General features: G+C 40.0%; 1 protein-coding gene across 4 annotated transcripts in view; it reads right to left on the bottom strand.

The window, feature by feature from the left end:
• PDS5B (PDS5 cohesin associated factor B) overlaps positions 1-16,724 on the bottom strand; it is a 97,023-nt gene that overhangs the window by 16,836 nt on the left and 63,463 nt on the right. For all 4 annotated transcript variants that reach the window (XM_026844483.1, XM_026844503.1, XM_026844494.1 and 1 more), the window contains exons 24-28: positions 11,803-12,007; positions 7,332-7,446; positions 6,857-6,989; positions 5,956-6,075; positions 5,547-5,609 (exon numbers count right to left, since the gene is read on the bottom strand). In XM_026844483.1, coding sequence (XP_026700284.1) covers positions 5,547-5,609; positions 5,956-6,075; positions 6,857-6,989; positions 7,332-7,446; positions 11,803-12,007 — 636 coding nt within the window. The remainder of the gene's footprint in view (positions 1-5,546; positions 5,610-5,955; positions 6,076-6,856; positions 6,990-7,331; positions 7,447-11,802; positions 12,008-16,724) is intronic.

Raw genomic sequence — 16,724 nt, 5'->3', positions numbered from 1 at the left:
TGATTCTTCATGATAGCATAAACATGTTTCTTGTTTAAAATTGTCACAGTACACTTAATGTCCTAAAAGTCTGAAACAAACTAGCAAGACTGTAATTCAAAAACTGAATGAGACAACTTAGTATTGCCTACTGATCAGAAATTGGAAGACACACAACTTTGTTTTAAAAACTTCTGCATCTTCACTAAGAAGTAAATCTCTAATCTGTGGAGTTCCGCTACTCCAATGTGCAATACAGCAATGATATATTCCAATAAGTAAACATTGGCTTTAAACTTCTACTCAGAAAGATGATCTTTTTTTTCCTACATCTGCAGTACCTCTGCTTTTTTTCCTAACTAGCATTCCTCCTCTATTAGTAAGTTACTAGCTCACAGCGTATGTTTCATTAGCAAAATTAAGGGTAATGAAGATAATGGACTTTTGTGTCTTTTGCAAGGTAGCAAATGAAATGTTCTCCTGTAATCTAGAACATGTCACATTAATCCAGATGAAAATCAATTTGTCTTTTCCTTTAATAGATTTTAATTTTATTCCGAAGAGTAGCTGGGTTTACTTTTAGTGAAGAAAGAACATTGCCATTCAATACAATGCATATTTCATAGAATCACAGAAAGGTTTGGGTTGGAAGGGACCTTAAAGATCATCTAGTTCCAACCCTTCCTACCATGGAGGCAGGCACTTCCAGGGAGGAGGCATCCACAACTTATCTGGGCAACTGCTTCCAGTGTCTCACCACCCCCACAGTGAAGAATTTCATGCTAATATCTCATCTAAATCTACCCTCTTTTGGTTTAAAGCCATTACCCCTTGTCCTATCACTACACTCCTTGATAAAGAGTCCCTCCCCATCTTTCCTGTAGGCCCCCTTTAAGTACTGGAAGGCTGCTATAAAGTTTCCCTGGAGCCTTCTCTTCTCCAGGTTAAACAACCTGAGCTCCCTCAGCCTGTGTTCATAGGGAAGATGCTCGTGGCCCTCCTCTGGACCCACTTACATAGGTCCATATCCTTATGTTGCAGGCCCCAAAGCTAGACACAGTATTCCAGGTGGGGTCTCATGGGAGTGGAGGGGAAAAAATCATCTCCCTTGACCTGCTGACCACACTTCTCTTGATGCAGCCCAGGATATAGTTGGCTTTCTAGGCTCCAAGTGCACACTGCTGGCCCATAGTCAGTTTTCATTCACTACTACTCTAAAGTCCTTCTCCGCGGGGCTGCTGTCAATCCACTCTTCACTCAGCCTATATTTGTGCATGGGATTGCCCCGACCCATGTGCAGGATGCTGCACTTGGCTTTATCGAACTTCATGATGTTTGCACAGGACCACCTATCAAGCCTGTCCAGGTCCCTCTGGATGGCACATCCCTTCCCCCAAGCGTGTCAACCACACCACACAGCTTGGTTTCATCAGCAAACTTGCTGAGGGTGCACTCAATCCCACTGTCCATGTCACTCACAAAGATGTTAAACAGCCCTGATCCCAGCACCAAACACCTGAGGCACACCACTCGTCACTGCTCTCCACCTGGACATTTAGCTTTTGAGTGTCCACCTGGACATTAGCTTTTTGAGTCTGACCATCCAGCCAATTCTTTATCCACTAAGTGGTCCATCCATCAAATCCATGTCCCTCCAATTTAGAGACAAAGATATCATGTGGGACAGTGTCAAATGCTTTGTACAAGTCCAGGTAGATGATGTCAGTTGCTATTCCCTTATCCATCAATGCTGTAACACCATCAGAAAAAGACCACCAGGTTTAGCAGGCACAATTTGCCCTTAGTGAAGCCCTGTTGGCTGTCACCAATCACCTCCTTATTTCGCATGTGCCCTAGCACAGTTTCCAGGAGGATCCGCTCCATGATCTTGACAGGCACAGAGGTGAGACTGACTGGCCTGTAGTTCCCTGGGTCCTCTTTATTTCCCTTTTAAAAATGGGGGTAATGTTTCCCCTTTTCCAGTCTGTGGGAACTTCACCAGACTGCCATGACTTCTCAAATATGAAGGATAGTGGCTTAGCCACTTCACCCCCCAGTTCTCTCCGGACCCACAGATGCATCTCATCAGGTCCCATGGACTTATGCACCTTCCAGTTCCATAGATGGTATTAAACCTGATCTCCTACAGTGGGCAGTTCTTCATTCTCCCAGTCTCTGCCTTTGTCTTCTGCAACTTGGGCGGTGTGGCTGGAGCACTTGCTGGAGAAGACTGAGGCAAAGAAATCACTGAGTATCTCTGCCTCCCTTATATCCCGGGTAACCAGAGCTCCTGTTTCCTTCCAGAGAGGGCCCATATTTTCCCTAGTCTTCCTTTTATCACTGACATATCCGTAGGAGCTTTTCTTGTTGTCCTTGATGTCCCTGCCCAGATTTAATTCTCTCGACTTTAGCTTTCCTAACCTGATCCCTGGATGCTCAGAGTGTTTCTCTGTACTCCTCCCAGGCTACCTGTCCTTGCTTCCACCCTCTGTAGGCTTCCTTTTTGTGTTTGAGTTTGTTCAGGAGCTCCTAGTTCATCCATGCAGGCCTCCTTGGCATTTCTGCCTGACTTCCTCTTTGCCAGGATGTATCACTCCTGAGCTTGGAGGAGGTGATCCTTGAATATTAACCAGCTTTCTTGGGCCCCTCTTCCTTTCCGGGCTTTATCCCATGCCACTCTACCAAGCAGATCCCTGAAGAGGCCAGAGTCTGCTCTCCTGTAGTTCAGGGTAGTGAGCTTGCTGTGCACCCTCCTCGCTGCCCTGAGGATCTTGAACTCCATCATTTCACAGTCACTGCAGTCAAGGCTGCCCTTGAGCTTCACATTCCCTACCAGTCCCTTCTTATTAGTGAGAACAAAGTCCAGCATAGCACTTATCTTTGTTGGCTCCTCTATCACTTGGAGAAGGAACCTCCTGGACTGCTGATGGCCTGCTGTGTTGTCCTTCCAACAGCTATCAGGGTGGCTGAAATCCTCCATGAGAACAAGGGTTTGTGAAATTGAGGCTACTCCTATCTGTCTACAGAGGCCTTCATCTGCTTGGTCTTCCTGGTTGGGTGGTCTGGAGCAGACCCCCACTATAATGTCGCCTGCCCCTGCCCTCCTTTTAATCCTAACCCATAAACTCCCAGATGGCTCATCATCCATCCCCAGGCAGAGCTCTATGCAGTACAGCTGGTCACTGACATAGAAGGCAACACCCCCAGCCTGTCTGTCCTTCCTAAAGAGCCTGTATCTTTTCATTCCAACAGTGCAGTCGTAGGAGTGTCCCACCACAGCTCTGATGCAAATAAAAGCATAGCCCTGCAGGTGTGTGCATGTCTCCGGCTCTCTTGTTTATTCCACATGCTATGTGCATTTGCATAGAGGCATTTAGCTGGGCCCCTGATGAAGCTGACTTACTGGCTGCAACTCCTTTGTGCTGCTCTTCAGGTGCTCTCCTGCTAATCTGTGACCCCTCTCCAGGTTCTGGATCATCCACTGCTAGCTCTAGCATCAAACTGGTACAAGTGGGATGGACTGAGATTCCCTTTCCCAAGCAACTTTAGTTTAAAGCCCTCTTCACCAGTTTGACAAGCCTATGTCTGAAGATGCTCTTCCTCTTCTCTAACAGATGGACCCCATCAGCCTCCAGTAAACCAGGTTCCTTAAAGCGAGTTCCATGGTCTAAGGAGCCAAACCCCTGGCTGTGGCATCAGTCCCACAACCAATTGCTGATTTGCCAGATTCAACTGGCCTTTCAAACCCCTTCCCTTTGACCAGGAGGACTGATGAAAAAACTACCTGCGCTCCAGAGTCCCTTACTGCTGCTCCCAATGCTCTGTAGCCCATCTTGATACTCCTCAAAATGCTGCTGGCTGTATCACTAGTGTCCACGTGAAACAGCATTGCATAATACTGGATTTGCACCAGGCTTGGTAGTGTCTCAGTGACATCCCTGATATGAGCCCCTGATAAGCAGCACACCTCTCTAGAGTGCATCAGGTCAGCAGAGGGGTGCCTCTGTACCTCTCAGAAGAGAGTCACCTACCACTATCAACCTTTGCCTTTTCTTAGTTGTGCTGGTCGTTAAACAGTGAGGAGGCCAGGCTGCCATACTCTGCTCCAGCATCCCCCCTGATGTGACAGGTCTTTCCTCTTCAGTCTGCAGAGCAGTAAAAGCAGTTCTACAAGGGCACCTCAGGCTTCAGGGGAAATCTCTTTCTCCTGCAGGTCCTTACTGTTGCAAGTTTCCATTCTTCTGCATTATTGGCCCTCCTCCCTTCTGTGTGTGCCAGCAGGGGGTTTTGGCTGTTTGGTTATGGGCTGTGGGTCCACAGCAGACTGCACTAGGAACCAGTTACCTAAGTCCTTCTTAGCCTCCCTGATGCTACGCAGCCTTTTCATTGCCTGCAGCTCAGCATCTACTGCAGGAGCTCCTCTATCTGGGCACACCTTTTACAGGCAGGTCTGCTGCCTGTCCCTGCCCCAGGAGAAAGGTCCATGCCCTTCCTGCAGCCTGAGGCCTGCACTGCAGCCTCTCCCTTCGGAAGCTCCATCTAGGTGGAGGCCTCGGCCACCACTGGGGTATATGGTGCAGACCCCCAGCTGGAGCTGCAGCCTTTGCTCTCTGACAAGTGTCCACCATTCTGCCTTGAGGGTCTGGCATGATGAGCGTCCTTGCCCTGTGCAGATGGTCACAGAATGGTGCTCAGTTGCCAGGTTAAGAGGACTTCGTCTCCCCACTCGGCCAGTGAAATGTCCCTCCTTCGAAGAGGCACCCTCCCGTGCAAACTGCTGTGCCCGGCCCTGTTTGCCCAGTGGTCCTGGTGGCTGGAGCTCCCTGTTGTGGGAGCAGGGGGTGGCCGCCATCACTCCTGGCCCCACCTGCGCCTCATCAGCCACTCTTCTCTTATGAGAGCTGCTGGCTCCTGGCAGGTCTCTGTGCTCCCCTGGGATTTCCCCAGCTCAGGAAACACCCCCTGTATGCCATGAACCCTCGCTCGGCTGCAGAACGTGCCTGCACCAGAGCTGATTGCCTAGCCAAGTGATTTAGAAAGAAAAATTAATATAACCATAGAAAAGCCAGTTATCTTGTAAGATACCGTAAAACAGTATTCAGCTTTGCCAAAGATTCATTTACGTGGTTTTAAAAATAATTTATATTAGAATTTTTCATAGCTGTCACTTCATATACAAAGTTGTAGTCTTCTGCAGAAAAAGAGAGTTAACTATTTTGAAAACTTGTCAAATATTATGGGGTGGGGTTTTTTTTGGACTCTTTCTTTAAAGACAGCAGGCTTTGCCTATTATTACCCCTACCAGCACAGACAGCAGTTTTCCCTTCTACCTATTTCTTTCTCTCTACTTGTTCACTAACCTTTGGTATATAAACCCTTTGAGCAGAAACAATCTATTTTCTTAAGCTTAAAGTGTTCTGTTAACTATATGCTAGTTTTCTTAAAAAAAAAAAAAACAAAAAAACAAAAACCAAACAAAAAACCCCCAAAGACACCAAACAGAAACAATCCAAACCAAAATCTCAAACACAGCAACAAAAAAACCCCACCCCCCCCACCATACATACCTTTCCAGGAGTAAAAAAAGACTTCATTTCTGGAGGAAGATAATTTTTGGTGTTACTGAAATTCTGTAAAGAAAGGAGGGGGGGGGGTTGTATGGAATAAAATCAGAGCAATAATCAATGAACAACATATACACATTCTGGAGGTAGTACTGAAACGTTTTCTTTACATCATTTATACTTTTGAAATTTCAAACCTGAACAACAGTATTGGGGAGGTGAAACATCAGTGTTTGTACACATATAGATATTTATGAAAACATATACATATGTACATACATTTTCAACTACATTATAATAGGGAGAAAACTGAAGTTACAAAAACTATTGAAAAAAACCCCAACCACCTGAATTACAACTAACAAAGATCTAAACAGACTTAACTCAAGAAAATGTAAATGCCAAGGTATACCTTGTCAGGCTGAGTAAAATATCTGGCTGGAAGTACAGGATCTTTAGGGGATTCCAAACTGTACGTTGTACTCTTTGACATAATAATATTCATTGCTACATCACAGACTGTGTATAGTTTCTGTAAATAACAAAATTAAAAAAAAAAACAAAATACATTGCAAATCTCAACAAAAGACAGTACCTTTCAAGGACAGAAGTACAAGAACTCAGAGTTTAAAAGCAATAATCTTAAACATTAGCCTGCATCTTAAACAGTGTATCACAGGGTAGTAAAATACAGGAACAAAAGACAAAAGCACTGTAGTCCCAGCAGCTGAAGAGAACTAGCTTTCAATATCCTTCTACACTTAAGAACACTGTATATCACAGCTTTAAAGACAAAGCTAAAAAAAAAAAAGGAAATAAATTCTAATCTCTGGGAAAAACAGATAAGTGGCAAATCTGTACGTTGCGTGATGTAAAAACCTCAAAAACAAGATCAGGGTTTGATACATTCACTACACAAAAAACACTGGAGACATTTAATGCATGTATTTTTCTTCCTATACTAAGCTTACTCTTGCACTTCTAAAATTAAATACTACAAAGCACTTCAGTGGATGATTTAAGCAGTAAAAATTATAGTTTACATATACCTAATGTTTAATAATCTTACTGAGATCAAAACAGAAGGACCACAAACTATTACAACTGCCTTGCAAATGTGCAAGATCTACTGAAGCATAGGAAAATAACTGTCATCTAAACTACAATAAATATTATTACAGTATCTAAAGTATCTTATCCCACATACAATTCTATTGAAAGACATTTTAAAGTTGGTATGTAAACCAAAAGCAACTCACTTCCAGAAGCAGGCCAGAATTAAATGCAATTTCCAATCAAAAAGTATCACCTACTTCATTCATTTTTGGATCATCTGGTCCTTGAGCATCCTTAGTCTGTTTGATATTTTCTACCATTTTCCTGATAAATGCATGACTGTTGTTTTCATTTTTAGCCATCAATATTTCCAGTATGAACCACAGGCACCTAAAGAAGAAATACAGTACTCTTCATAAATCAAAATGCACAGTTGAGAAAATTATTTACTCTAGGTTTTATGAGTATTATGAATTTGAACCCATTCTAACTCCAGGGAAACCACTTCTTTAGAAAAATAGTGGGATGAGCAGAAGGTGAAGGTTCCTCTGTAAGATACCACAGGGCACTAAAAAAGCATATATACTATTTCTCACAACATTTTACAGAAATAACTATAGAAATTACGTGCACTGGACAGCATATCAGGGTACCACAACAAATTAAAATTTTACTTAGAATAAAGTTAAGTTGTTTTAACTCTAGAAATAAGATTATTAGAAGTAGTCTTACTCTTTAATGTCCTTGAGTTGTTCAATGTCCTGTACTTTGACATAATCTGGGTCATGAGCTAGAAGATGGATAGTATAAGGAACAACGTACTCTGGTAGAAGTGACAACAGTTTCTCTGAAAAGCAGAAGAAAGATGCATCAAAAAACTATGTACCAAGAAATATGCTTTTCTACTACAGAGGAAAGAGAAAAATTTAAGGTCAGCATACATTAAGTATGGACACGTGGGCCTATCATTTCTTTATGATGTTGCATCTTATGGTTGATGTGCAGATGTTCCATGCATGCAAAAATTAAGATTTCAAGTACCTCTCACTCAGGGCTGCATATTTTCTATCTACCTTGAGAATACACCTATAGTCATCCCCAGCTCCCAACCCTTTCCTCAGTTCAAAGCCAAAGACTTTCAAAAACAGAAGTGAGGATAAATCACAAAATCTGCAATATATGAGACCAGCAAAATTGCAGGATAAGTTACTATTCTTTCTTTGGATACTGCAGCGTAGAGCCTTGCTGTCAACAGAACAGAAAGAAATGCCCTTTGCAGGGGCTTTGCTGTCAAATTGTCACAGTGTTCTCCAAACCCACAGCCTATCTTACCTATTTAAAGAAGGGACAGAAGGTAACATGAAAGCTGTACCACAGTAGCAGTGGACTGAGTTTGAAAGGCTCAATCCTACTTCAACAGAGCAGCACAACTGAACTATGACCATTGGGCCCCTCAGCACAAAAGGGACATTGAATGACTCGAGCGTGTCCAGAGAAGGGCAACGAAGCTGGTGCAGGGTCTGGAGCACAGGTCGTACGGGGAGCGGCTGAGGGAACTGGGGGTGTTTAGTCTGGAGAAGAGGAGGCTGAGGGGAGACCTCATTATCCTCTACAGCTCCCTGACAGGAGGTTGCAGAGAGCTGGGGATGAGTCTCTTTAACCAAGTAAAAAGCGACAGGACAAGAGGGAATGGCCTCAAGTTGCGCCAGAGAAGGTTTAGACTAGATATTGGGAAGCACTTCTTTCCAGAAGGGGTTGTTGGACATTGGAATGGGCTGCCCAGGAAGGTGGTGGAGTCCCCATCCCTAGAGGTGTTTAAGAGTTGGGTTGACATAGCGCTGAAGGACCTGGTGTAGTTGGGAACTGTCAGTGTTAGGTTAATGGTTGGACTGGATGATCTTCAAGGTCTTTTCAACCTACATGATTCTGTGATTCTATGACATTCAAAGCATTCAAAACTTTTTATAGCATCCTCTGAAACTTGTAAGTAGTCCTAAGCAAGGACTGGCTCTGCTTTTGAAAAATTCATGTTTTTGAGCCAGTGAGCGGTCATGAAAGACATGACCAAGTCTTGAAAAATCTTATTTCAGTAATTTTTTAACTATTCCATATTAGCTTATGAATAAGAAGTCCAAACATCTGTAAATCATTATATACAATAATACTTGAAAACTATTTTAAAATACATTAGAGCACTGACATTTTTATCTCTAATATTATGTATTCACATGAGATATGTTAGACATATCTTGTGCACATCAAATAAAATACATCATCATTGTAAATTTCACAAGACTAAATAATTGCCATGCATAAGTCAAGTCTTACTCAATCTATCCCATTCTTAAAGGTCTGCATAAATAGGGACAACGCACAGCCTACATATGGATTCATTCATAATAGCAAGGAAAGTGTTCAAAATTAATAAAGTCCCACAGAAAATAGTGCTGTCAAAGTTCCTAGAATACACTTTTAGACAGACGCTGCAGTTGATGCAGTTAAATATCAAAAGTAACATCTTTATTACACAGAGTGCAAGCTATCATAAGGTTTGAAAGAAACACTAAAATCACCCAATTTCTGTTTCAAGCTATATTTATGTAATTGAAATCCAGGGTACTCTGCAAAGCAGTTTTTAATGTCTTTCTATTGACATTCCACTGTTAACTTTAAAAGCATCCTTCACTTCTTCAAGCACTGTTCTGCATTTTAGCCAGCAGCTGTTGTGTAACTAAATAAAAAGAATAAAGATACAGCAGGGAAGAAAAATAACATAATTATGATTTCAGAACACTTAGCAAAATTGGCTTGCCTTAGAAATGTCCCAGGCAAACCAACATGCTATTATTCGTATTAATTAGCATCTTCAACAGAGCTCACGAACTCAGTGTTTCATTAACTTCCTGCCTTGTACAATTCCCAATGTAACTATAGTAGTAATTCCAACTGGGTCTGGAAAACAAAGTGAACCAGATCCAGACAAAACAGGAAAAAGACAAATGTTGACACATATTGCACTATCATCATGACAAAAACCAGCATTTATACATTCTTTCCTCATCTCTAATGGGGACTCACACAACCCAAAAGGTGGAGTGGCTTTATGGACATGAACTACCAACACTTGAAACTAGAATGTGCCAAAACCCCTCACAACAGGCCTTTATGAACATTTAAGAGAGAAACTCATTAAGAAAATTAATCTTTACTCTTGCAATTTTTCCACTTACTGACTTGCAAGTAAAAGCCAGCCTTAGAAAACAAAGATTCCTATGCAAGACACAAGTCTCTACCTAGACAAAACTAGTAACAGATACACAATCAAAATAAGCCTCAATCTCGAGTGGCTTCCACTCTGAATAAGCATTTAGAGAATTTAGGAGGCCTGAGAGTAATTCCTGCCAGGCTGTAAAAGGTCAGTGTAGAGGAAAGAGGCATTTTACTGCCTGGTACCAGCCTTTAGGAAGTTTTCCTTAGGCAAGGTATCCAGAAGTTTACCATCTTTCCAACAAATGCTGAAATCCCCTGAAATATCTGAAAGATACCCTCCTCACCTGTACCAAATTTTCAAGAAAAAACCTATCACAGAACTACACATTTATAAATTCAGAAAAACACCTGCATTAATCCAAGATGCAGATTCTCAGCTCTACTTTTTTGTGAAAGCTTTTCAAAGGAGATACTATCACCATTACTACCCTGAATTACTGTGTTGCCAGTATGGAGAATAATAAAGGGAGACACATACACATTTAAATAGTATGATCTTATGAGAACTGAGCTTCAGCTCTACTACTGCAAGAATGATATTTTTAGATGCAAACAATTCAAGACATTTTATCTGTTAAAAGCCCAGACTGGTAAATCCTAATGTCACAAAGTTAACAATGAAATCCTGCAATCTATATTTAATCCAGACTCCTCAAGGATTACAGTAGATATCAAATCAATGGCATCATCAAGGCAAGTCTTTCAGCAAGGAGAAAAAAAAAAAAAAAAGTCAGGCTCACTGAGGTTTTACTGGATAAAAAGAATCACACACACCTAGCCTCCTCTTAATTTCTCCTACAGATCTTTGATAGTAACTTTGCATCATCTATCTTAATACAGTTAGGAAATCAACAATTACTTTTAATCATATGAGAGTGCTTATACTTTCCTTCTACATAACTAAAAAGAGTTTTTAACTTTTAAGAGGAATAGTCTTAGGATGACTTAAAGGCATTTGCTCAACAGATTTTTCTTTTTTACATGTTACTGAGGAGGGAGAAAAGCACCACTCTATTTTCTTTTTTTCTCTTTAAAGCCTAATACACAAAAGGATTTCTCTGCAGACTTATTCTCTGATCAAAGCCTAAGGGGACATGGTTAATATAAAGTCTGTGATTCATAAATGCAGAAGGAAATCAGTTATGTGCAACATCTGTGAGATCAGATTCACAAAACAGGTCTGGTCTACTCTAAGACCAGATGAAAAAATCCCCTTCATTTTACAAAGGCCAAACCATCAGTAATCTTTCAAAAACTCTTATTCAAAATGCCCATAGCTCTTCATAAAGGTCTACTTTTTCTATGACCATATATCAGTGTTGTCATACTGTATGGGTGTAGCTTTGAATAAGTCAAGAAGAAAAAGGATTGATTGCAAAAACGAAATATAGCTGAACATTTAGTCCATAACAATTTATAAAGCATTCCGATGATCAGACTGCTGTCACTAGGAAGAAAGAATTACATCAACTCATCCTGAAATGTCTTCAAATGTAGCCCTTTGACAGCATAAGTCAAGATAAGCTACTCAATACAGCAGCACAAAGACAGTCAATTTAGTACAGTATTTATGTCATTAAGGTTGTATATTATTAATTGATGCAGTAAAAATAATCATTGTCACTTCACTTAGAACATAATTAACCATCAAGTTCAAACAGTACACACAACTTCCTTTAAAAACTACTTCACTTCCAATATACTTAGGCATAAGCATTTGTACAGCTAACAAAATTGAAACATCTCAGAAATACCTGGTAAAAGAACTTTAAAAGAAAATCTGAACTCTCTTTTCAGTTTTCATCAGATACCTCTAAGTGAAATTTACAGCCATTCTATTTACAAAAACAGAGAATCATCAATATTTTCACAGTTTACTCATTTACATTTGAACTATAGCACTTGTATGAAAAAGCAACTTCTGTTCTCTTACCGCTAACTGCTGCATGTTGCTTCAGATACTCCCTTCTGACATTTATGTTCTTCACAAGGCACTGCCTAGCATGAGCTCTTCTCTCTTTCACGGGATCTTTTGCACACAGTGCACAAATAGCCATATATTCTAGTGGCAACCGTAGTCTAGAAAGGCCTTTGTGAAGCTTCTGAGCAAATATTTGTCTCACTTGGTAACATTCATCCTATTAAAAAAAGATAACAATAATATTTTCTAAAAGTAACATAGACTGCGAAATAAAACATGGAAGCCTGGATAAATATGCCTAAATCAATTCCAGACCTTGCAGCCACAGAAACATAGAAATTGTAAGAATGTTTTTTAATGCCAATTCAGAGTAATTAAATTTTAATTAATGAGTTGAAGCTTCCCTTAAAGTCAGGAGAAGAGTTTAGGTTCAGAAACTGTACAGGAAGATGACACACACAGGACCCAAGGCCTAATTTAGCATAGTATTGAGACATAAAGTTAATGAAATGGTTTACAATATGACCACTTGCTTTGTAGAGCCAAAGATCTGCACTGAAACACTGTTTAACCCCCAGTAACCACTGTGTTGATTTTACTACTGCAATTCCATACACTGTCATCAAGCCATTAATATTAGGAAATGAATAAAATTCAACAGATTTACCAGCTAAAGTCAAACACTGAAGAGACTACGAAGCATTTCTATTATACTGTGAAAACCTTTAAATGATGACTGACCATGGAAGAGAATAACCTGCGTCTCTTAGTTGCCAAATATAATAATATGAAAGTGGCCAATGTACTTCTACAATTTATTAAGAAATGTTTTTCCAGAAAAAACATGAACATTAGAATTTTCTGTATGAAAATAACCTACATAGTTTAAGACACCATTCAATATACCACAAACCATTTAGTAACACAGGCCAAGAAAGGTTAACAGGTGCAGAAAACAAACAAACAAACAGAAGTACAGAAAAGCGTAAGGTAAATGAGGCCACCAAACCAGTTTGGCATGATTAACCTGCTAAAAAAAGGTCAGGAGGAAAGATTTGTTATTTCTAAATATGCAGAAAAAACATTAACAGGAATAAGCAGCTATTGTAGTCAAATGACAGTTTCAAAACCAGAAAGAATTGAAAAGGGTTTCCAGTTATTTGCCCACCATAAGTGCAGACAAAACCTAGCCACTGGTAACATTGACTCTTCCAAATCTGCACATGTCACCAAAAAAGATCATGTATTAGATAAAACAAGCACCCCCAACCCCCAAAAAACCCTGAATCCAGAAGAAATTTATCAAGCCCCCTTTTCTCCTCCATGCTTCAAGCCAGACTCTTCCCTCTATGGACTGAAACCCTGAAATGCCTGCTGTAGCCAGACTTGAAGCAACCCAAAACCATAAACTCAAACCAGGCATGAGACCTACTCAAGATCTATTGCCTTTTTATAGCAAATCCATCTGCCAGCAGAAGGTTAAGATATAGCCCTCTTTTCCAGCTCTGTAACATTACCTAAGTCTAAAGCGTTCGGAGAGCTTAGAAGAGACCTGTGCCTAGTTGGTATATTGACTCAGAGGACAAAGGAAGGTATAGTTCATTGTTACTGATGGTGTTGGTGGCATAAATGGGAATTATTACTAATCATCTTTTAATATTGAGCATAACCTTAAACTCAGTTACACTAGTTCACTGAGAAGGGGGACCAAACTCAACCAAGTTCTAAGTTTTTTTATAGCATACAAATAAAACCCACACAGTAGCTCAATGTTACATATCAGCTTCTCAGAATTCAATGCCAATTCATCAGAAGTTCAAAATTTAAATATATTTTTTAAAATAATATATTTTGAAAGCAGCATATACCCCTCAGCCACAACTCTGCTTCTTGAAAATGGACAAGCATTTGTTTAAACAATTAAAACACTCAGAGTTAAAAAGGAAACTGAAAAAGCCTTGGGATTTTTTTAACAAATTAAACTTAAGCAATCCAAAAGATTTATTCTAAATACAATTAAAATTGCATTTCCAACAGCAAAGCTTATTAGACCTTAAATCTGATCTTAAAGCCTGTTAAACACTGAACTACTTAACACTATACTCAAAACCATTACAGTTACATCCGAGGATGTGATCAATAGTCTGGCAGAGCAAAAGAAAACTGCAGAAGACCTCAAGAAGATCTAGAAAAATTACTCATAAATATTCAAAAACCATTAGGAGCTGCAGGGAAAAATAAAAGGCAGAATTCCTGTCCTGACAGAGCCTATAATCTAAATTCTAGTAAACAAGAAAGTCACAAAAGGCAAAGAAAGATAAATAAATGAAAAGAAAAAGTAACAAAAGTGATACTACATCAGAACAGATTCTCCTGGAAGCTACAACAAGGCATGCGGATATCCACAGGTAGGCAATTACAGACAACCAACGTGGATTAACAAAGGACAAATCATGCCTGACTAATCTAGAAGCCTTTTACTATTGAATGACTGCATAAGATAAGGGAAGAGCAACAGATATCATCTACCTGGAGTTCTGTAAGGCCTTTGATACAGTCTCACAAAACATTCTTGTCTTCAAATTGGAGAGATAGAGATTTCATATATGGAATATTCAACATATAAGAATCTGGCTGAATGACCACATCCAAAGAATTGTGGTCAAAAACTCAATGTCCAAATGCAGATCAGTAACAAGTGGTGTCCCTAAGGGATCAATATTGGGACCAGTACTGTTCAATATCTTTATTAATGACACAGCAGGATTGAGTACACCCCTCAGCAAGTCTGTGGATGACACTAAGCTGAGTGGTGCAGCAGATACATCAGAGGGAAGGGATGCCATCCAGAGGGACCTTCACAGGCTTGAAGAGTGGGCCTATGGTGAACCTCATGAAGTTCAACAAGGCTAAATGCAAGGCCTGCATCTGACTGAGAAATCCTCAATATCAATACAGGCTGGGGATGAATGGATTAAAAGCAGTACTGCAGAGAAGGACTTAGGGACACTGATGGATGAAAACATCAATGATGGTAATGTAATCCAACAGTGCACTTGCAATCCAGAAAGCCAACTGTATCCTGGGCTGCATCAAAAGAAGCATGGCCAGCAGGTCAAGGGAGGTGATTCTTCCCCTCTACTCTGCTCTGGTTAGACCCCGCCTGGAGTACTGTGTCCAGATCTGGAGTTGTCTGTACAAGAAATACAAGGACCTGCTGGAGCAGATCCAGAGGAGGGTCACAAAGTGGTCAGAGGGCTGGAACACCTCTGCTATGAAGAAAAGCTGAGAAAGTTGGGGTTGTTCAGCCTGGAGAAGAGAAGGCTCCAGGAAGACCTTATTGTGGTCTTTCAATATATGAAGGGAGCTCATAAGGAAGATTGAGAAAGACATTATTCCAGCACCTGTAGTGACAGGACAAGGGGCAATGGTTTTAAACTGAAAGGTTGGGTTTAGATTGGATGTAAGGAAGTTTTTTGACAATGAGAGCAGTAGGACACAGGAACAAGTTGCCTGAAGAAGCTGTGGATACCCTGTCATTGGAGATATTCAAGGTCAGGTTAGACGGGGCTTTGAGCAACGTGGTCTTGTGGAAGATGTCCCTGCCCACAGCAAGGGGTTGGAATAAGATGATCTTCAGAGGTCCCTTCAGACCCAAACTGTTCTACAGCAAGATGTGATACTAACTTGTTTATAACTGTTGATGACCCTATTATGTTGTTCTAATTTAGATCTCAGCTCTCAAAATTCCCTTTTGAAAACTGAGGCAAGATAAGCATTAGATTCAAAGATTTAAAAAAAAAAAAGAAGAAGTGACAATGCATCATCTGTTACCAATATCCACAAACAGTTAAGACTAATATAGCTGGAAAATAAGAAGTGAAGTGACAGACAGAGGAGAAGGAGCTTGCACATAAGGTACTGGAAAGAGTCAACATAATGAAGGCAAATTCTGAGAGGAGAACTGCAAGGTTAACATTTGCAATAAACAAAAATTTGCCCCAGGAGGGAAATGACTGAAGAAATGAACAGATTTCAATTGCTGGGATCAGAAGAAAATGGAACATGCAAATACTATATTGGCAAGGCCAGTCTGGCATGATATTATCAAGCTAGATTATCCCTTCCAAAACAGAAACAGATCTTATTTGTCATTACAATAAATGGCTATTTTCTTCTCTACTAATTTAATTCTTAACTGTAAAAATCTTTAAAACTTCTTTTGACACAAGACTAACATTTCTGTTAGGTTTTGAAAGAAAAATACTGAAAAGTATCAGTCCTTGCTTTGGATATAAAGACCTTCAGTTATTACCACTGAACTTCTGCTGCATTTTTGTTAGATTTCATCTGCTTGAGTAATTTTAAGTTTTGTTCCATTTCTTTTTTTTTCTTTTTTTTAATAGCATTTGGGAACTGAGTAAGGGCTGCTTTCCACATGAACACAGAAGCTTAAAATCCACATAATCATTGTTAAAATAATATACAAGCCTAATACAGACAGTCTTAGTCTGGTATATGGATAATTTTTCTAGTCTAACTGTACACCACTCCAAACAAGTTAAGAACTTAAAAAGATACTCTATACGAAAATAAACAATATCCACACAGAAGCTATACCCTGTATTTTCTAATATGAAACACGAATTTCATATCTTCTGACATTTAAAACGGGTTGCAGCTTTTAAAACTTCAGCCAGTCACAGGCATTAAGGTATAGAATGGAATATCATTATTACTGAAGATATCTTCTGGAGGGGTTTCCTTCATAGGATTCTCCTGACTTTACAAAACTTTTGTAAAGTCAGAAGAATATCAACAGTTACACAAGTAACATCAATATGAGTCCCTCTATGATTGCCTTACTCTTGGGGATGTGAATCAATTTCTGTAGAATTTGTTAAGTCTACAAGACACAGAGAATCTCTATTTCA

The sequence above is a fragment of the Athene cunicularia genome (assembly GCF_003259725.1).
Source record: "Athene cunicularia isolate RWA chromosome 1 unlocalized genomic scaffold, athCun1 chr1_part1, whole genome shotgun sequence".
In the NCBI taxonomy this organism is placed as follows: domain Eukaryota; kingdom Metazoa; phylum Chordata; class Aves; order Strigiformes; family Strigidae; genus Athene; species Athene cunicularia.
The sequence above is the reverse complement of the archived record's forward strand: the minus strand, read 5'-3'. Positions and strand labels throughout refer to the sequence as shown.